We start from the raw sequence: 21,464 nt of genomic DNA on the forward strand, positions 1-21,464 counted from the left end.
TCTTGGTACATAAGTTTTGGATTGTTTTCAATGTGTTGAGTGAAACAGGCTGCGTTAGTTTCAGATGCAGGAATGTGTCAAGAAATGTAAACAGATTCCCAGAAATTGAAAGTTGGTGCAGTTTGTTGTCAGTTAAAGTGCTTGTTCTATTTTCCTGCCACCTAGCAAACTAGCAGGTTTTGTTTGCTTTGGGTATTGTTGGACTTGTGGCTTTGTGTTTTAAGAAATGCACCTTTTATCAACAGAACATTGCTTCCATATGAATGCAAATTTGTATTTCAGCGACAAGCTAAACAATGTCAACAACAAAATTGATGCTTTTGAATAGTGTGAACACTAGGCGCAGCTGCTTCACTTGCACAGACTTAATGAAAAGCAGAAATGGGATCCCTCAGGCAGTGGATTTGATCGATATCTGATCAAAGGATAAACCGTTTTTCCTGGTAGTATCAAAGTAGAGGATAGCATTAAAGATAATTGGGCAACAAAATGAGGAACAGAAATAGGCCACTCAGCCCCTTGAGTTTTGAAGTGGACCTGCATTTCTGTATATGTAACTATTTGATTACTTCTATAATATTACATTCTTTAGTCATCTATCTCAGTTTTCAGATTTGCAGTTGATCACACCCTTTTGAGGAAGATGTTTTCTGGCATCATCACTGAAACAAAATGGAAAATAATGAGATACTGTGCAGTAACAGTGGAGAGAGAAAATAGTGTTAACGTTTCATGGAGATGATCTTTAGTCATACCTTTTAGATAATTTCTGGGGTTGCTTAGCTCTTTGTGAGTGTCTGGATAAAATCTGTTGGACGGATACTGATTATGACAACTTGAAATAGTATGGAAGAGAGTAAATGTGGTTTTGTGGGATTCTATAGTTGAGGGATCAGAGAATTCTGTAAACATTGCATTTTGCCTGTTGGCAGAGAATTTTAAATTGGCTTGAAGGGATAATGAAAAAAAAGAGGGAATATTCAGTCTGTAAGAAATAGGAGACAGGAACTTGCAGCCAAGTCCTGAAGGACATAGCTATCAGTTTGTGGCAGGTAGTGCATGTGGCAACACAAGATAGAGAGCACATTTTCATCCTCACTAATTTACTTATAGATGTATCTTCATGATATCATTGATGGGAGTTGCCTATCAATAAAGTTCTCCCTTTACGAAGATGACACTTTTGATTGTGTTGTGAGGCATTACTAAAAGGATAGACACAGAACAAATATAGCAGCTCAAAGATGAATTTCCATGAAACATTGTGGCTTATCTGCAGCAGCTCATTAAGCCACAACATACTGTACTCCATCATGGTCTACAATCTTAGTACCTGACATCCCTCATTGCCATTGCCGTCATGGGGGCACCTGGCTTCAGTGGGGAGAGTAGAAGAGGAGATCAAGTACAGTGCAAGCTGGATTTTAAAATTAGATCCTAACATGTACCTAAGAAGGGAAGAAATATGAGTGGAAGATGGCTATCTGGGCTTTCAGCTCTTCTCTGCCATTGATCAAGCTCACAGCTGATCTTGTTACTCAGTTACATTTTCCTGCACGATCTGCATATCCCTCAAATTAATCTCTGGAGCTATTTAAGTTAGAGAATTCCTAAAGATTAATTTCTCAAGATTCACTCTCCTCTTAAGTAGGGGAAAAGAGTCCTTACCGTAATCATAAACAGCCTACCCCAAATTCTTAGATTGTAAACCTGGTTCCAGAATCCTTAGCCAGAATAAAAATAACCTGCACCCACCCTTTCAAGTCCTTGACAAATTTTGCAAATTTCGATGCGATCTCTCATTTTGTTTTAAACTCTAGGGAACGTAAGCCTAGTATTCACAATTTCTCCTCGTATGGCAAACTTGTCATCCCTAAACCCTTATAGTGGAAGCCATGTGATAGTGAATAATTAAACATCATCTTGCTGTCTTGGTATGAAGAGGAGACTCCTTAATCATTCTCATTTTCAATAAGTTCAAAGCTTGGAATGTGTAGCCGTCTTCAGTCAGAATTGCTGATTATTTGAACTACCTAGGCCTCCTGAGGTCTCCCATCATTAGAGAAGTCAAACTACAACCAATTTGATTCACCAAGTAATGTCACAAACCAACTAAGTGTATTCCTGCCACAGACTTCATTATTAAACTTCTGTATTCCAAAACTAGAAGCATTTTTTGCTGACCAGTTTCAGCAGAACAAAATGTAAAATATGCAGTCCTCAAAATAACTTGTATTTCTGGTATATCATCTATTTTTCAGTCATCAGCAAAATGCCAGATGTTGATAAGGATGGTGTTCAAGTGGCAATTATACTTGATTTAGATCCCAACCAAGTCTACTTAACCCAAACCTTATAGCTTTGATCCAAACTTGAGCTAAATTACAAAGATGAGCTGAGAGTTGATGCCTTTGGCATCAGGATTATGATATTAAGAAGCCTTGGTAAAATGAAGTTGATAGGAATAAGGGAAAATGTCTTCACTGGCTGAAGTCACATTTGGTACACAGGAAGATAGTATTAGTTGGAGGCAAGTGCAGGGGTTCCTCAAGGCAGGATCCTTGTCCCAACCATTTTCATATGCATACTGGAATGGTTACATTGATAAACAAGTAATTGGAATTGCTTTCCTTGGAACAGAGATAGTTAAGAGCAAACCAGATAAATGTCCATAAAATCATGAAGGATCAGGAGAGAGAGGCTGTTCTCATTGTCAGGTCAAGAACCAGTGGTTATAGGTGGAAATGGTCAAAACTAAAAGTGATGTGAAGAGCAACTTTTTTTTGCAGCAAGTGCTTAAGATCTAGTTGGAGTAAGGGAGGTAAATTTAATAGTAACTGTCAAAATTAATTGGATGCGTGCTTTAAAATGGTTTGCAGATCTGCGGGGAGAAGGTGCAGGTGTGGGGCAAGCAGGATAGATCTTGAATAGAGCTGATACCGATTTGATGGGTCAGACTATCTCTCTGATTTTGTGATTATTGACTTTTCTTAATGTTGTCAGAAATTATATGTAGTAGGAATTCCATTCCTTTTGTAACGCTTTCCCAACTTTATGTAGACATTATTTGGGTTTGAGGCAAGCTAAGTTCATTCCAAATAACAACCAGGCTCTGATACATTCCAACAAAAGAAAGTCTGACCACGTTCCCTTGACATTTAATGCCTTTAGCTTCCTCTTGCATGCACATGGCAGGCAGAAGTAGAAATGTCAGAAAGGTAGTACATGATAATTGCTGAGATGGGACTGCAAAATAGTCAGGGCTGGGAAGTGAATATACTAAAATACACAATCCCTATTCAAGAAGAGAAGGGGAAGTTTTAGAAGTAGTCATAATGATTTAAACATAAGCCAATGATGAGAGAGAATATAAAGAGAGTTCAACTGTTACTTAAGAAATAGAAAATGATTTAAGATGCTGGAGAGCATTGGGTATAACAATAGCAAATTAGCAGATTGGAAACATTAGTGACAAATAGAGTAAATGCACGATGTCATTAGTGGAAATACTGTGTTTGAGATAATTGTGGATAAGCAAACTAATTCATGCTTAAAAGGTGAAAAAAATTTTTGGAGGAAGGTTTTGCTAACAAGCTTAATGAAACTTGAACATCGATGAAACAGTGACCATAACAAAATCCAGTTTGATGTACTGTTCAGAAATGAAAAATGCAAAATGGATTCCAGATAAGTTTTAGGTAACTTTGTCTTCCAAGCAAAGTGACAAAGATTGTCCATTACAAATTGGGTATATTTGTTAGTGGGTAAAATAATTGTAGATCTGTGAAAGGCTTTCAAGAAAGGTTTAATATTATATAGTTGGTAAACCTCTGGACAAAAATAAAATGATAGATGTGAATCTAGCACAGAGCTTGGACATTTAGGGAGATACAAAGAATAGCAAAAGATGCTAAACATTTCAGATCTGAATCAAATGTATGCTGTATCTAAACAAAAAAAATATGATGTACAGTCGGCCTTCCTTATCCGTGGGACATCCCATGGATACCAAAAAACACAGATGCTCAAGGCCCTTATGTAAAATGGCATAGTATTTGCATATAATTTACGCACATCCTCCCGTATACTTTAAATCATCTCTAGATTACTTATAATACCTAATACAATGTAAATGCTATGTAAATATTTGTTATACTGTATTGTTTAGGGAATAATGACAAGAAAAAAGTCTGTACACAAGACGCGAGGCAAACAATGCTCAAACAACGAGTGCTAGAGAGAGAACTTCCGGGTTTTCCTAATCCGTAGTTGGTTGAATCCGTGCATGCAGAACCCGCGGATAAGGAGGGCCAGCTGAAGTTTATTGAAACATAACATCACAAAAGTAAAGTAATGTATAGTGTAGTGACCTTACTGAGTAATTATGTCACATTAGTGTTACCAATGGATTAGCCTTGGTGATGATGCACCTGTCAAAGTCATGAATTGTGGAGTGATTTACCAGAATAAACATGAATAAATTAATAGGAAGGAAGTAAATAAAGGCAGCATAGAGTAACATATCTCCAGAAAAAGATCATTTCTGTACTCCAATTTTAATAGATTAAAATATTACCGATGCTCTAACTATAATCTTATAAGACACTTTTAATGCACATATCAGCCATTTCATTATTTGAGAAAGATGGAAATCTTGGAGGGGGTTGTAATTGGTCATAGTCTGGTTATCCTAACGTTTCCCACAGGGAAATTAGTAGTATCTAATTAAGGGTGACTGAACACTTCAGTGTTGAGCTGATAAGAGCAAAGAAACCTGGATTTGCAGAGTTGGTCATGTGTAATGATCCAGATTGATCTTCTCAAGGAGTTGTTGAAATAATGGGCAGTTGGGGTCAGATAGGGCAGGCAAGTATGCAAGTGATTATTATGTACACATGGACCTCTCAAGGCATCGGATATTGTACCATATTTAAGGTTGAATGTATTGAATTAATGAAAATTGGGTAAGTGAGCAGAAAAGGCAGAAACAATGATTGTACTCAAATTGGCAACATTTCATAGTAAAATTTCAATATGAATTTTCATAATTTCATAGATCGACAAAGATCTCTGATGATAGTTTAACTGATACCCATATTTACACAAAACTTATATTTTTGGAAGGACAGCAACATATTCCAAATTTACTGACACTACAAAGATCTGTGATGTTACAGGCAGTATTGATGGAAACAAAACAGAGATTTAAAAAATTTATGGAGTTTGGAAAAAAACGGTCAAATGAATTTCAAAGTAGGAACGTGTGTAGTTACCTTCTTTAGACTTAGAAAGAATATAATAGAAACTTTCTAAATGGTAACATTTGATGATCTATGCACACAGATCATTAAAATGCTAGAAGCACAGAGACAGAAATGATCAAAATAAGATAATGGAATATTGGTCTTTGTATAGGAAGGGATATAGCACAGTCAGTTACAGTACTGCAGGCAGTTTAGGAGACCATCCCTAGTGAGAATACATTGGCCTTGGAGGGAGTACAGTAGGTTTTCCAGAGATATGTCAATTCCAATAGTAATTTTTTAATTACACAAATAAGGGTTGCAGTCTGTAGAATTTAGAAAATTAAGTAAAGTGGCTGAAGTTTTCAAGATACTGAGGACAACTGTCATTGCAGTTCCTCCCCAGTTTATGAATGCTTGACTTACAGTTGCAAGAGAAAGTTTGTGAACCCTTTGCAATTACCTGTTTTCTGCATGAAATACTTATAAAATGTGGCCTGATCTTTATCTAAGTCACAGTAATAGACAAACACAATCTGCCTAACTAATAACACACAAACAATTGTACTTCTGGTCAATACAAAATACACTATTTAAACGATCACTGTCTAGCGTCAAAAAAAGTAAGTGAGCCTCTTGGGGGAATGCCTTCCACAAAAGCTATTTAGAGTTCCAATCAATGAGCTGAGATTGGAGGTGTGGGTTGTAGAGGTACTCTGCTCTATAAAAAAAAGGCACACAAAGTCAGCCTGCTCTTCTCAAGAAAGATCTCTTTGTGTGCACCAGGCATCGATGAAAACAACTTTCAGAGGACCTTGGACCTTAGAAGAATTGTAGAGATGCATGAAGCTGGAAAAGGCCACAAAAGCATTTCTAAAGACCCGAGTGTTCATCTGTCCACAGTAAGAGAAATTGTCTACAAATGGAGGAAATTCAGTACTATTGCTACTGAAGGAGGTGAAAAAGTACCCAAGGTAACAGCAAAAGACCTGCAGAAATCTGAATGACACGCTAAAGTTGCTGTTCATGTGTCCACTATAAGAAAAACAATGAACAAGAATAGTGTTCATGGAAGGGTACCACAGAGGAAACCACTGTTCTTCAAAAATATATTGTTGCATATCTCAGGTTTGCAAAGTCCACCTGGATGCTCCACAACACTTTGGGGACAATGTTCTGAGGACAGATGAGACAGAAGTTGAACTTTTTGGCAGAAATGCATTCACTGTGTTGTGGAGAAAAGGGCACTGCACGCCAACGCCAAAGCCTCATCCCAACTGTAAAGAACTGTGGTTTGAGGCTGCTTTGCTGCCTCAGGGCCTGTACTGCTTGCAATCATTGATGGAACAATGTATCAAGACATTTTACCGGAAAAGGTCAGGGTGGCGGTCTGTCACCTGAAGCTTAATAGAGGTTGGATGATGCAACAAGACAATGATCTCAAGGAACACAGGAGTAAATCAAAAACAGTAAATTTGTGTTTCAGATGGCCAAATCAGAGTCCAGACCTTAACCCAATTAAGATGCTGTAGCATAAGCTGAAGAAGGTTGTTCATGCAAGGTATCCCAGAATTATTGATGAACTGAAACAGTTTTGTATGGAGAAATGGTCTAAGATTCCTCCTCGCCATTGTACAAGTGTGATCAGCAGCTACAGGAAATGTTTGGTGGAGACTAACGCTGCTAAAGGAGCTTCTACCAGTTATTAAAAGGTTCACATACTTTTTCCAGCCTGAACTGTGAATGTGTTCAATAAAGATGAAAAGTGCAATTGTTTGTGTGTTATTAGTTTAGGCAGATTGTGTTTGTCTGTTATTGTGACTTAGGTGAAGATCAGACCACATTTTATGAGTAATTAATGCAGAAAACCAGGTAATTACAAAGGGTTCTCAAGCTTTTTCTTGCAACTGTATATATAACCTCTATGAGCAAGTTTGTGAGAGACCAGCAGAATGGTTGCTGTGGGGCAGCACGCGTTGCTCAGTGTGGGAGCTTGTTTGGTGGCTTCTGGTCTGACATGTGAACCGTTGGGTTTAAAAACAGTTTCCAGGAATGTAACCTTGCCATAACCTGAGGAGGACTGGCAAAGAATTTCCATTACCACTGGAATATTCTAGAGTTTAAGCTGCATTGTCTGAAAATCAGAGTTTGAATTTCCTGAATAAAGTTTACAACTGTCCCTCTGTAAAGTGCAGTTGCGCTGGGTTATTTGTACATTTCAACTCTTTATTAAATTCTTGTTGAAAAATATATGAAGGGAATTGAAGAAAAACCAGATATACTGAGTTAAGAAACACATAAAATAAGATCACAATGTATCGTAGAATGGTTTTGTGGGGTCTATTAAAGCCAAGGCATTTGTAATATTCTCCTTGACTTGATTCGTCAGCTTTTCTGTTCCTCAATCACCTTCAAATTTTTACCATTTAATTCGTGTTGTCTCTCTTCATTTCACCTTACAAAATACAGGTCCTCACCAGCTTATAAATACATGTGAGCATGCATTTGGAAGACTGGCAGGATGGACAGGGATAGATGTACTAGCTGCTGTAGGGCAGCAGCCATCTTTTGTCTGGTGGGAATGGGGTATTTCTGTGCACGTTATCTGCCCACCATCACTACTTCGAGCCACAACAATTAGTGGTTGAACTGAGCTGGGAATACTGAGCAGCTCACTCATACATGCACTGAGTCAATGAAACTGCCTGGTGGCTGCTCTTCCTGTATCTGCTCACTCTCCCAGATTTTTTTCTGTAAACCTGTCCCACACACTTTTTTTGTTCATTTGTGTCTTATGAACAGTTCTGATAACAAAGGAACCTTGTCTTACCTGGAGACTGCCAGTATATTACTTCACAATTCTTTGTAATTAATCTACCTTAGATCAGCTGGTTTAGCAGCCTGTGTCTTTTTGATAATCTCTACCTATTCTCCTTGCTTGTAATTTTTTTGCATTTCATGTAATTTGAAAATTCTGAAATTCTGTTCCTTTATCTTAAGTATTTCAGAGAATGTAAACCTTGTTTGTGAAATCATTTAATGTGCTTTAGTGAATCTGTGATGAGCTGCTTCCACAGACCAATACATACCTTCTATATCCTTTAAGTATCCTTGATACTTCAGAAGCAGACTAACCGTGGATTTGTGCAGCTATAAACTCACAAATTGTATAAAAATATTATTATCCTTTTTATTAATTTTATACCTTAATACTACACTTTAGTAATCTACTCATGGGCTCCTAGAGTTAGCTGAAACTTCACGGTCATGGATTTTTGTACTTCTGCGGATATTTGCACAAATAATAATGGATGTCCTCATATTTGCATGTGTTGAACTTTGCTTATCAGCAGCTCCTTGTAATTTTATACTTCTCTCTATTTGAATGCTTCCAGTATTCCAGGGTTAAAACTATAGTTTATGCAAACTAATTTTGTAGTTTAACATTTTAGCCAAGGCGTCTTTCTGTGTATTTATTTTGCTGTGCCACATTCCCTAAGGTTTGTTTAGCTCAATGGGGACACAAACTGTTTGGTGTCATTGAAATGTGATGTTGATATACTGTACTATCTTGAAAAACCTCTGGAAGATTGGGCAGGCATTGTCTCAGTTGATGTCAGCTTACTTATAATGGGTCTGTTTATTCTCAGTTACAGTTGCAGAAATCTCAGTACCTACAGCTAGGACAGGGTCGAGCTCAGTACTATGGAGGCTCCTTGCCCAATGTCAACCAGATAGGAAGCACCACTCTGGACCTGCCTTTTCAGGTGAGTTTCTCTAAAGGGTTATTATAAAGCAAACAACTCATCCCAGAAATAAAACTGGAAAATTATTTGACATGCATTGCTGCCATTGGAAAGAAAACTTGTAGAAGATGATGTCCTAATCATTTTTTAATCTGAATTTGTTGAGTACACCATGGATAATGTGGGAAATAGTTAATTCACTCACTGTGTTAATGTTATAAGCCCTCAAGGCCACTATTAAAAGTAGACAGCCTCTATGTATCTTTCTCAGATACGTTATGCCTCAGCAAAATGAAGGTTGAAGTTTAAGTTTATCTTATCAAGCCCTATTATATCTAACTTTTTTTTTCGGCCCTCTTTTATGGATCAAACCTTTGTATTATGGAAAACAAAAAGTATAGCATGTTTTCGTGATCTATTTTTAGATAATAGTTTTATGTCCTTTGAACAGCTATCTAATAAATATAATTTACCTAAAACTCATTTTTTTAGATATTTGCAAGTTAGAAATTTCTTGAATAATATGTTAGTCTTTTCCAAAATTATGTCCAGTGGACATTACGGAAATTTTTTTAGCTCTGAATCCTTGCCAGAAGGGTTTAGTAGCCACCATTTATAATATGATCATGAAAATACAGCCAGAAGTATCAGAAAAAATTAAGAAGGAATGGGAAAAAGAACTTCATTGTCTTATACCCACCGAGCAGTGGGAGAAAATTTTACAATTAGTCAATTCTTCTATTTGTGCTAAACATGCCCTAATACAATTTAAGGTTGTACATAAGGCTCACACGTCCAAGGATAAACTTGCTCGATTTTATTCTTATGTTAATCCAACCTGTGACAGATGTCATTCTGAAGTTGCTTCATTGACCCACATGTTTTGGTCTTGCCCTTGTTTGCAAAATTATTGGAAAGATATTTTCGGTATTATTTCAACAGTTCGGAATATCAAATTGCAACCGGATCATATTACTGCAATTTTCGGTTTATCAATGGTGGATAATAGTTGTTTATCCCCCTCAGCTCGACGGATGATTGCATTTGTTACATTAATGGCTAGAAGATCTATCCTTTTGAACTGGAAAGAAATTAATCCTCCAACTATATTTCAGTGGTTTTCTCAAATTATCTCTTGTTTGAGCTTAGAAAAAATTATAAGTGTTGTCTTTGATTCTTCAGTTAAATTTGAAGAAACTTGGAGACCATTTATCCAACATTTTCATATGAGTTAAACTGACTTTTCCTAAACCCTGCTTCTATTATCCTTAATTATTTGGATGGAGGTGCGGAGTTATTGACGCTACTCTGTATATTTGACATAATGCAATGGCCCATGTTGGTTAGGTGTTTTTTTTCTTTTTTGGGGATTTTTTTTCTTATTTACTCCTTTTTTCACAGTTACTGAGTTTGGGAGGTTATATATGGATTATCATCTATCTGAATGTATATTTAACCTATTAATTATGTACTCTCAAACTCTCTGTATTCATGTTTCATTTATGTTTGTTTAAAATTAATAAAAAGATTTAAAAAGTAAAAAAGAGAACCACTCTGAATGAAAATAGAAAATACAGGTGTCCCCTGCTTTACGAATGTTTGCTTTACACCACTTCGCTTTTACAAAAGACCTACATTAGTAACCTGACAAAGAGGATTTTTGCTTTTAAGAAAAATTTTCCCATATAAATTAATAGTTCTTCGCTTTACAGCATTTCGGTTTAAGAAAGGTTTCATATGAACGCTCTACCTTTGTAAAGACGGGGACACCTGTATTGGAAAAATTGTGCACACCAAGCAACATCTGTTGGAAAAGAAGCAGACTCCTTCCCAGGCTTGCTGAACCTGAAATGTTATCTTCTCTTTCCAAAGATGCTGCCTGGCCTCCTTGTTTATTTAACATTTTATGTGTTATTTCCAATTTCCAGCATCTTCATTTTTACTTAATTTTTATTTTCCTCTTCGAATCAGTATGTACTGGGCAGTAAAGAATAACAGGAGTTGTCACTACTGCCATCACAAGCAGTAGGTCATTGAGAATTTCTGATACTTAGATGTGTACTGTCTGGAGACAGGAGTTTTTAGTCACTTATAAGGGAGGAAGGGAAAGAATTTTATTAAGAATCAATAAAACAATTCATAGCATTTAATGGATAAAAAGGACTGAGAAGCTAGTCATTTTTTTAGTTAAAGGATATAGTTATTTTTATTTTAGAAACAAGATTTCCTCATAATATGTGTTCTTTTCCCTAAAGCAACAAGACCTTCCCTCTTTATTCCCTTATTGCCTGTTCCTCAGGGACATAGCACTCAGGGTGGTGTGAATTCTGCTTGCGATTGAGTTCAGATCACAGAGTCATGAAGTAATGAAATTTCCATCCAGTAATGATATTTGCAGCTACCTATAGGTTGTGTCTTCTCTCAGTTCTGCCTAGGATTTTAATGTTAATGGCATTGCTCAGTATTTAGTCGTTCATTTCCAGTAACTTTGCAATGATCAGTTAAACCAAGGACTGTTAAAGTCGCTTGATTACCATGTTCAGTTTTCAAACAAAATTTAAATTCAGAATTATTAGCATTTAATCACATGAATAGTGAAATAACCTGTGAATGACTGAGTGAATTTTCTTTCGTGTTTGGGTGCTACATCAGTTGAACCTTTTCTCCTTTTTGGTTTGCTTTCTGGACTATAGCCAATGTCAGAATGAGAGTCATCACCATTCTCCCATCAAGACAATGCCTAAGAGCTTAGTAGTTCCATTATCTATCATATGACTGAAAATAAAGCCTAAACTGTAGATGTAATTGGATTTCTTTAGGCGTGCTGTGGGAGATGCATCAACCCAAACTGTGTTTTGGAGGATTAACATTAATCCACCTCCACACATTTGAGACATTGTGTGGTAAACAAATTAAATGCCCTTAGCTTGTCTCAAATTTTTGTTTGTTGAGTACTGCAGGCCCTGAAAATGTGAAATAAAAATAACATGCTCAAAGTTGTTACAAGTTCAGTCTGCATCTATGGAGATTCAACATTTCAGGTTAATGACCTTATCTTTAGTTGAATTCTGGATTTACAATGTAGATAGTTTGCTACTCCTTAAAGCTGTTTGCAGCCTACAGTTCAGTCTGCTGTTCCCAGGAAGTAGGAGGCCTCAATTCAGTAGGATAGATAGTAGTTGCTGAAGGATTTGAAAATACCTGGATTTTCATTAAGCATTTGATAAGATTTAGGATAAAGACTCGTGGGATTTGGGCTGAATGTGGATTGGTTGCTCATAATTGTGTAAAGTATATGGTTCATATTTAATTAGCTTGCTTATACCAGTGGGACAGAATCTAATATATCTAGATTTGCTGGTAACACAAAATTATTTTGGGAAGTATATTTTGAGGTGGATGCAAGAGATATGCAATGCATCATGGATAGATTAAGTGATTAAAAATGTAGTGGATGAAGTATATAATGTCAAAAAATATGGGGGTGTTCTTTGTAGCAGAAAAATATAAAAGCGGCCTTTAAATTTGTTGGTATGATCACGGATATATTGGTTCACGAAACACAAAGTTACTATGTGGATTTAAAAACAATTAGAAATGTAAGTAGGTTGATAGACAGCCTTTATTTCAAGAGAATTCAAATGAATATAGGAGTAAGAAACACAAATGCTGGAGGAACTCAGCAAGTCAGGCAGCATCTATGGAAAGGAATAAAGAATCAACATTCCGTGCTGACACCCTTCATCGACAGAATCTCTTATGTTTTGGAGTAAGAAATTCTTGTTCCATTTGGACAGGCTTTCATGAGTTTTGCCCTTAGTATCTGAAGATAGATGTAGTTACCTTGGATGTAGTACAGTTTAAATTGCGGGGATAAGGGGGTTGACATATATGGACATATACCCATTGGAGTTCAGGGGAAAGAGGGGTGATATTTTTTGTAAGATTCTGGGAGAATTTGACAGGATACACACTGAGACATTTTCCTGAGGCTGAGAGTCTAGCGCTGGGCATCATTTAGAATAAGGATGAAAAGAAATGTCTTTATTCTGAGAATAGTAACTAATATTCTTCCTATCTAAGTAATTAACCTAATATTTTCCCATAGATGATTGTATTTGCATTCTAGTGCTCATTTTTTGAGTATATGCAAAACTAAGATCAATGTTTCTTTTTGGTGTTTTAATCTTTCTAGCGGATCCATCTAAATGTACACAATATATGGCTTAGCTGTGGCTGAAGGAGAACTGTTGTGATCTCCAAGGGTTATAGTAAATCACAAGATTACAACAAACTCAATTGGTGGGATCCCTCATAGAATAAAACTAAACTACCAAGAAACTGGTTCTGGCTGTGTACTTGACATACAAGCTAAACTATGTTTCCATTAATCCTTCAGATAAAAACACTTGTGAATTAATATTCACTGTGTAATATCTGAACTTGATATGCACTAGAATGAAGGAATTAAAGTAAATTTGTTATCAAAGAGTGTGTAAGGTAATAACTGTTCCTGAACTTGCTGTTGTGGGACCAGGTTCAGGAAATGCTGAAGACACTGGACCTGTGGCATCAATGCCAAGAGAAAAAGATAGCATTTCAATTTACTGACCTTTCAGCTTAATATTGGAAAAGTTGAGATTAGAAAAACTCTTAAGATGTAAGGCCAATTGGAAAAGGAAGAAAGCACAAAGGGTAAGGCCAATGTTAGGTATGTATCAGGAATAATTCATTCAGAGCAAATAATGTAGCGATGGTACAATAAAAAAGATTATTCCAGCTGTAAATGTAACACTAATCATTTGAAATAATGGTGCTCTGTATTGAATACTGGGGACTGTGATATGTTTAGGTAGAGGATGAGTTGCTGTTCCTCAGGCTTGCGTTGAACTTCATTGGAACATAGCATGCTAAGTGCAGAGAGATAATTATGGGAGTGGGGGAGAGAATCAGTGAGGCTGAAACTAAAATTATGATGCAGTTGCACAGAGCTGCCTGAAAGATTGATGCTCCAGTAACACCCATAAAGTTAAAAAAACAAAAGCAGCCCTCCCACTATTTGAACCTCACCTGGCCTATTGCTAACATTCATTCTTCCCACTATCAGTGCATCTTGACTGCAATGAATACCATCTCCAAAGAGCACTGCAGTAACTCAAGATTTCTCTCACAGCCATCTATAAAAGTAAAGGTGGGCAGAAATGTCACTTGTAGATCAACTTCTTCCACCACCATGCTCATCATTTCTTGGGAGTACTTTGCAAATCCATTATTGCCAGGTCTAAGTCCTAGAATAATTCATGCTCACATTATAGATTGCAGCTGATCACCTCCCATAGCTCAAGGCTGATTGGTTAAAGGCAAGAAATATTGATCTGGTCACATCCAATAAAATTAAATTTTAAAGTGTTCAGCAATGTGAATCCTGACCTACATCTGTAGATTGTTTAGAGGAGCCCACATTGTAATTATGGTCTATTGAATTAAAAATAAAATGCAGGAAGTGTTTGGAGACCTTGACATGTGAGGGGAAGATTTAAAAGGGCAGGAGTTACTTTATTGGGAAGGTTTGTTGCAAAAAGGAAGAGTGGTGGTGATGGTTAAGGAATGAACCAAGGTAACATGGTAAAAATTGTCTCTTCAGAATAGGAGAATGGAAGAGGGAGTTTAATAGTTCTGTGATAGAAGTGAAGATGAATGAAGTTGAGGAGGTAAAGGTGGGACTCGGGGAACCCAGTTATGGTTGTCTGAGGGAGAGAAAAACGGTGCGAGCTAGAGTATCGGAGTTGGAAATCACATAATCAAAGGTCCTGTCAACTGTAGGAACATAAGACATGGGAATATGTATAAAGTCCATGGAGCTTGCTCTACCATTAATCCTGGCCTTAACATAAATCAGGACCTGACTCCTTTTATAGCCCAAAAACCTGTCTATAGCAGCTTTGAATATGCTGTATGACACAACACAGCACAACATCCTTATTCTTTGGAGCATAGAAGGTTGAGGGGGGACTTGATAGAGGTATTTAAAATTATGAGGGGGATAGATAGAGTTGACGTGGATAGGCTTTTTCCATTGAGAGTAGGGGAGATTCAAACGAGGACATGAGTTGAGAGTTGGGGGCAAAAAGTTTAGGGATAACATGAGGGGGAGCTTCTTTACTCAGAGAGTGGTAGCTGTGTGGAACGAGCTTCCAGTAGAAGTGGTAGAGGCAGGTTCGATATTGTAATTTAAAGTAAAATTGGATAGGTATATGGACAGGAAAGGAATGGAGGTTTGAGTGCAGGTCGATGGGACTAGGTGAGAGCGTTCGGCACAGACTAGAAGGGCTGAGATGGCCTGTTTCCGTGCTATAATTGTTATATGGTTAACATATTTTCTGGCACCCCCATATTAAACTTCTACAGCCTGAAAATAGCCAATGTTGCCTGATTCTTTTAGTTGGATAGCCAGTGATCAGTCCATTCTAATAAATCACCCAATGGCATGAGTTCTTGTGCATATTTTGCGTGGTTGAAAGCATTTGCTGAGTTTGTTTGGTGGTCTGTGAGTTTGGAGACTGAGGAGGGAAGATCTCCAGAACAGATTAAGATTCAAGCAACACACACAAAATGCTGGAAGAACTCAGCAGGCCAGGCAGCATCTATGGAAAAAAGTTCAGTCAACGTTTCAGACCAAGACCCTTCGGTAGGACTGGAGAAAAAAAGCTGAGGAGTAGATATAATATGTGGGTGGAGAAGAGAGAGAAACACAAGGTGATAGGTGAGGCCTGAAGGGGGAGGGATGGTAAAAATCTAGGAAGTTGATTAGTGAAAGAGATACAGGACGGGAGCACGGGGAGTCTGATAAAAGAAGACAGAAGGTCATAGAAGAAAGAAAAGAATCTGCTCTCACCCCATCTTCCCACCACCCTACCAGGGATAGGGTTCCTCTTGTCCTCACCTACCACCCCACCAGCCTCTGCATTCAGCACATAATTCTCCGCAACTTCTGCCATCTCCAGTGGGATCCCACCACCAAACACATCTTCTCCTTCCCCCCCCCCCCACCATTTTCTGCTTTCCACAGGGATTGCTCCCTACATGACCCACTTATCCATTTGTCCTTCCCCACTAAGCTCCTTCCTGACATTTATCCTTACAAGCAGAACAAGTGCTACACATGCCCCTCCACCTCCTCCTTCACTATCATTCAGGGTCCCTAACAGTCCTTCCAGGTGAGACAACACTTCACCTGTGACTCTGTTAGGGTAATATACTGTGCTTGGTGCTCCCGGTGTGGCCTCCTATATATTGGTGAGACCGTAGATTGAGAGACCCGTTTTGCCGAGCACCTACTCTCCTTCCGCCAGTAAAAGCAGGATCTCCCAGTGGCCATCCATTTTAATTTCATTTCCCACTCCCATTCCGATATGTCTATCCATGGCCTCCTCCACTGTTGTGATGAGGCCGTTGTTAGGTTGGAGGAACAGCACCTTGTATTTCATCTGGGTAGCCTCCAACCCAATGGCATGAACATTGATTTCTTGAACTTCCGGTAATGCCCACCTCCCCTGTCCTTCACCATTCCCCATCCCCTTTTCCCTCTCTCACCATAACTCATTGCCTCCCTCTGGTGCTTCTCCCCTTTTCTTTCTTCCATAGCCTTCTGTCCTTTTCTATTATTCCCCCTCCTCCAGCCATGTATCTCTTTCACCAATCAACTTCCTAGCTCTTTACTTCATCCTTCCCACTTCAGGTTTCACCTATCACCCTGTGTTTCTCTCTCCCCTCCCCCCACCTTTTAAGTCTACTCTTTAGCTTTTTTCCTCCAGTCCTGCCGAAGGGTCTTGGCCCGAAACGTCAACTGTGCTCTTTTCCATATATGCTGCTTGGCCCGCTCAGTTCCTCCTGCATTTTGTGTGTGTTGCTTGGATTTTCAGCATCTGCAAATTTTCTCTTGCTTGTGACAGAATAAGATTCCCCTTGTTTATTTTACAGACACCGTTCCAGTCGTCTGCTTTGGACACGAGTAGAACAACCAGGCACCATGGTTTAGTTGATCGGGTCTACAGGGACAAAAATCGGCTGGGATCACCACACCGCCGTGCCATTCCTGTTGACAAACATGGGCGTCAGATATCCTTCTTCTGTCAGGGCGGTATGGATGCTGAGATCTGGTCCAGAGCAAGGAGCACTGAAGAAAAATAACCAGTGGTGAGAGTGTGTCACCTATATTGCCAGGTAAAGTCTCACAAAGCAGTGGGAGCAGTCGTGTAACTAAGTGCATTAGTGTTTATTCCTGAAACCTTTAATAACTTTCTGTGAAAACTATCAGTCATCCAATTAGGGAAGAGCTCATGTTTGTGACACTGCTTTCAGAAAAAACATTGAGTAGTTCTGTGCTGAACTGTCACCATTTTGAGGTCCAGTGTACAATTTTGAGGATTATTAGTATTTTCTGCAATATTCGGCTATATTGACATGTGCACAAATAAATCACCTTGTTACTGATGTCTTAAAATGTAAGTTTTAATAATTGTTCCGACAACAGCAACTTGCATTCATATTGTGCTTTAAGTAGTAAAGCTTCTCAAGATGCTTCAGAGCAGACTAACCAAATAAAATTTAGTAGAAAACCATACTAGAATAGTAGGATAGGCAACCTTAGTGATTTTTCATTAAAGGAACATTTTTAAAAAGTTCAGTACTTTAGCAGTTATGTTACTGGGCTAGTAATCCAGGCGTGGAAAATGATTTGATAACACAAGTTAAAATTCATAAACAATTCTGAACAAAAGGACGTTAGTAAAAGGATAAAAGTATTGGATTAGTAAGAAGATCCATCTGGTTCACTAATGTCCTTTTAGTCATAGAGTTGTATAGTATAGGGTAAAGTGGTAGTGTAGTGGTTAGCACAACTCTACAGCATCAGCAATTTGGGGTCAATTTCTCCCACTGTCTGTAAGGAGCTTGTACATTCTTCCTGTGACCTCATGAGTTTCCCCTAAGATCTTCGTTTCCTCCCTCACTTCAAAGATATACAGATTAGGGTTAGTAAGTTGGGGAAATGCTAGGTTAGCACCGGAAGCATGGCGGCACTTGTGGACTGTACCCAGCACATCTTCAGACTGTTTGCTGTTGACAAAAACAACTCATTTTCCCTTTTAAATATACACATGACAAATAATGCTAATCTTTATAAGCAGAACCGTCAGCTTACAAAGTCCACTTGCCTCGCTTTATTTGGCCTATAGAAAAAAAACTGCCATTCTTATTCTGGTGTATATCTGATTCCAGACTCCTAGGAGTGTAAGTTAATCTCAATGCCCCTCTGAAGTAGCCTGGTAACCATTCATTTAAAAAATGATGAGGATGGGTAATAATTCCAGAAGGTAACTAACCTAGGAAGTTGTAAAGCTGGGGAAAGTGTCAGTGATAAGAGCAATGAGTTAAGTAGGAATCAGATTTGAAAGCACAAATGACAGTTTTGAAATTGATATTCAGATTTTCAATAATAATAATAGTCACCAAAATGGAATGAAGGGTACTTGATGCAACTTGGTGTGCAGGTAACAAAGTGTGCAATAATATCTAGCTTACAAAAGAATCAAGATGGGACGCATGTCAGAGAATTTTTAAAACAGTCTTCTAGTCTTGTCAAGAGTTGGATAGGACATTACATAAAGGGACACAAAACTGAGAGGTGTGAATAATTTTTTATTGGAGGTAGTTTCCAGAATTCCAGAGGGTTCAGTACCAGAGCCACTGCTGCCTTTCATAGATATCACTGTGAACCTTGAGGTGATCCCAGAATCTTAAAAATTAATGATTCAAAATGTACAAGTACAGTAAACAGAAAGATACTAATAGACTTCAAGAAGAGATTGGTAAGTGAAATGGGTGGGCATGTAGCAGAAAAGTTTAATACAGAAATCTTTGAAGGTAGCAGATCAGGTTAAGAGGCCGTTGATGAAAAGCAGTTAAATGCGAAGAGGGGTTTTATGTGATTAATGTTTAGATTTCAAATGAATTGCTTGATTCAGTAGTAACTTTCAAAAAGGAGGGTGAATAACATTGAAGTAAGTACAGAGTAACGAGATAAATAGAATGATGTCCAAAGGAGCAATCATTTAATGGATCAAATGCCTTCCTTTTCTTACAGATTATTTTATAATACTAGATGTAAAAAATAGATGGTGAAACTTTCAGCAGTGAAAGTGCTGTAATTTGGCCATATTATGCAGTGGTAGCTGATCTTGGTGTTGGGGAGTGATTGGTGCAAGAGGTTTCAGGGAGTCAAATAAGACATCGAGGCTTATGTGAATATTGTTTCTATAGGTATTGCTCCACAGGACAGTAGCTCTGTGTATAATATTTAATTTTTTGCACAGTTTAACAGTTTGTTACAGAATGCATTCTGTTCTCTGAAGTTTCCTTGACTCTGCAGCACGCAGACAGCTGTCCATATAGTTCGATCTATCTGTCGCCCCCACCTGATACCAGCTGGAGAAGGTGAGAGACACTTTATTCAAAAATAAAAGCTTTTTAGAGTAGGCACATGGATATAGATTTCACTTAAATCTTATTGATAGGGCTCTCTCTTCAGGGAACTGCAAACGAGTGTACTTGGCAAGGGAATGGGGTGGGGAGGGTGGCAGTTCCACTTGCGGGGCAAGAAACCAAGGAAGATTTGTATTCCTCTGCTCAGAAGAAGAGGGATGCTTAAGAGAGAATGCATCTGCTTCTAAGCAGGGAAAAATAGTTTTGTTCAGGGAAGGGCTTTGTGAGTGAATACACCTTTAATTGAGGAGGAATTAATGGGGGAGGGTTGCAGAGTGGGAAGTGACTTAGCTGCAGCAAGTGTGGTTGGAAAACAGCTCAGATGGCTAGGCAAGCTTGGGTAGCTGAGCTTTGGGGCGAACCTGGTCCTCTGATTTTGAGCAATCTGTAACATTTTGTTTTTACCTGTTATGTACAGGATGTTCACTTGAAAATTTTGTGGAGTTAAATTTCTAGTCACATGTAGAATCATAGTGATAATGTCTACACTTCAGCCACATTTTTGATGTTTACTCAGTATATCTCATGACTCTGGTCAGCATCCCACTTTCTATACAAAGTGCAAGGACTTCTTTTGTTGGGTATCACACAACAACTGTAGGTGCTGAAATAGTAGCAGGCTGGCCTTGTCTTACAGTATGTGTTATAAGGTTGTTATTGTCCTGAAATATATACAGTCTGGCTTTCTTCTATGATAAGTTTGCAGGTATTGTTATTTTCCTAAAGTGCATACTCTAGGATTTAGTTAAAAGGTCATTTTTGCACTAGAATTGTAGTTATCCAGGGTCTGTCCCTGTTTTTGATCAATGGCTGGGATTGTAATTACTAAGAGCAGGGATCTTCCTTGTTCTGTAATGTGTCCACTGGGTCTGTTGTGATACACTTCCATGTTCTTTGGGACTGTCAATGTACCATGTGTCATTTGTGTTTACTGGACTCCTGCCATCCATGATTCATTCTCAAACACTTCTAACTTTTTTCTTAAATAATGTGTTCTTTTGTTTCTCACACTTGTACATTTGGTACTGGATTTTATCACGATTGAGTACTTGTAATTTACTTTCAGGACCAATTCAGACTCTGCTCTGCACCAGAGTACAATGAATCCCACTGCGCAGGATCCATTTAATGGGAGCACCCAAGAAACACAAAATCAACACAAGCGAGGTGAGAAGAATATTCACTTTGAGGGCACTGGCCTCTTCGATCAATAGCATCCTAAGCAGAGACCAAAAAATTCAAAACTTTTATTTTTCTAGCAGTTTGTTTCATATACTGTATGTTTGCCTGGCAAATACAAACTAACAGCTTTTACACTCAAAGTCACAGTCTCCTGTCAGCATCAAAATCCGACAGATGACTAAAGATTAAATAATTCTAAAGTTAAACCAAAGAACCTATAAATACTCAGCAGATCAGATAGGCATCTGTGGAGGCTGATATATTTCACATTTCAGACTGATATCTTTCTCAGCAATTCTGAGAAGAGATCTGCTGTTAATGTAATCTTTAGATGTACAATCACAAACTCAGAGTTTGTCACCATTAACATTTCTACAGCGGTGCTAGAAAGTTTGTGAACCCAGTAGACTTTTCTCTATTTCTGCATAATTATGACATAAAACATGCTTGTTCAATTACTTGTTGAGAAAAATTATCCAATATTACCTGTATTTGTTGGAAAAAGTATGTGAACCTTTGCTTTCAGTAACTGGTGTGACCCCCTTGTACAGCAATAACTTCAACCAAATGTTTCTGGTAACCATTGATCAGTCATGCACATTGGCTTGGGGGAATTTTAGGCCATTCCTCATTACAAAACTGCTTGAACTCTGGGATGTTGGTGGGTTTCCTTGCGTGAACTGCTTGCTTCAGGTCCTTCCACAACATTTCTATAGGATTAAGGTCAGGACATAGACTCGGCCATTCCAAA

The 21,464-nt window shown here is 38.1% G+C and overlaps 1 protein-coding gene across 3 annotated transcripts in view; it reads left to right on the forward strand.

Annotated features, from left to right (window-relative positions):
• LOC140739849 (CREB-regulated transcription coactivator 1-like) overlaps nt 1–21,464 on the forward strand; it is a 59,886-nt gene that overhangs the window by 1,092 nt on the left and 37,330 nt on the right. For all 3 annotated transcript variants that reach the window (XM_073068446.1, XM_073068448.1, XM_073068447.1), the window contains exons 2-5: nt 8,894–9,010; nt 16,970–17,107; nt 19,422–19,483; nt 20,598–20,698. In XM_073068446.1, coding sequence (XP_072924547.1) covers nt 8,894–9,010; nt 16,970–17,107; nt 19,422–19,483; nt 20,598–20,698 — 418 coding nt within the window. The remainder of the gene's footprint in view (nt 1–8,893; nt 9,011–16,969; nt 17,108–19,421; nt 19,484–20,597; nt 20,699–21,464) is intronic.

Source organism: Hemitrygon akajei, chromosome 16 (genome assembly GCF_048418815.1).
Source record: "Hemitrygon akajei chromosome 16, sHemAka1.3, whole genome shotgun sequence".
Lineage (NCBI taxonomy): Eukaryota > Metazoa > Chordata > Chondrichthyes > Myliobatiformes > Dasyatidae > Hemitrygon > Hemitrygon akajei.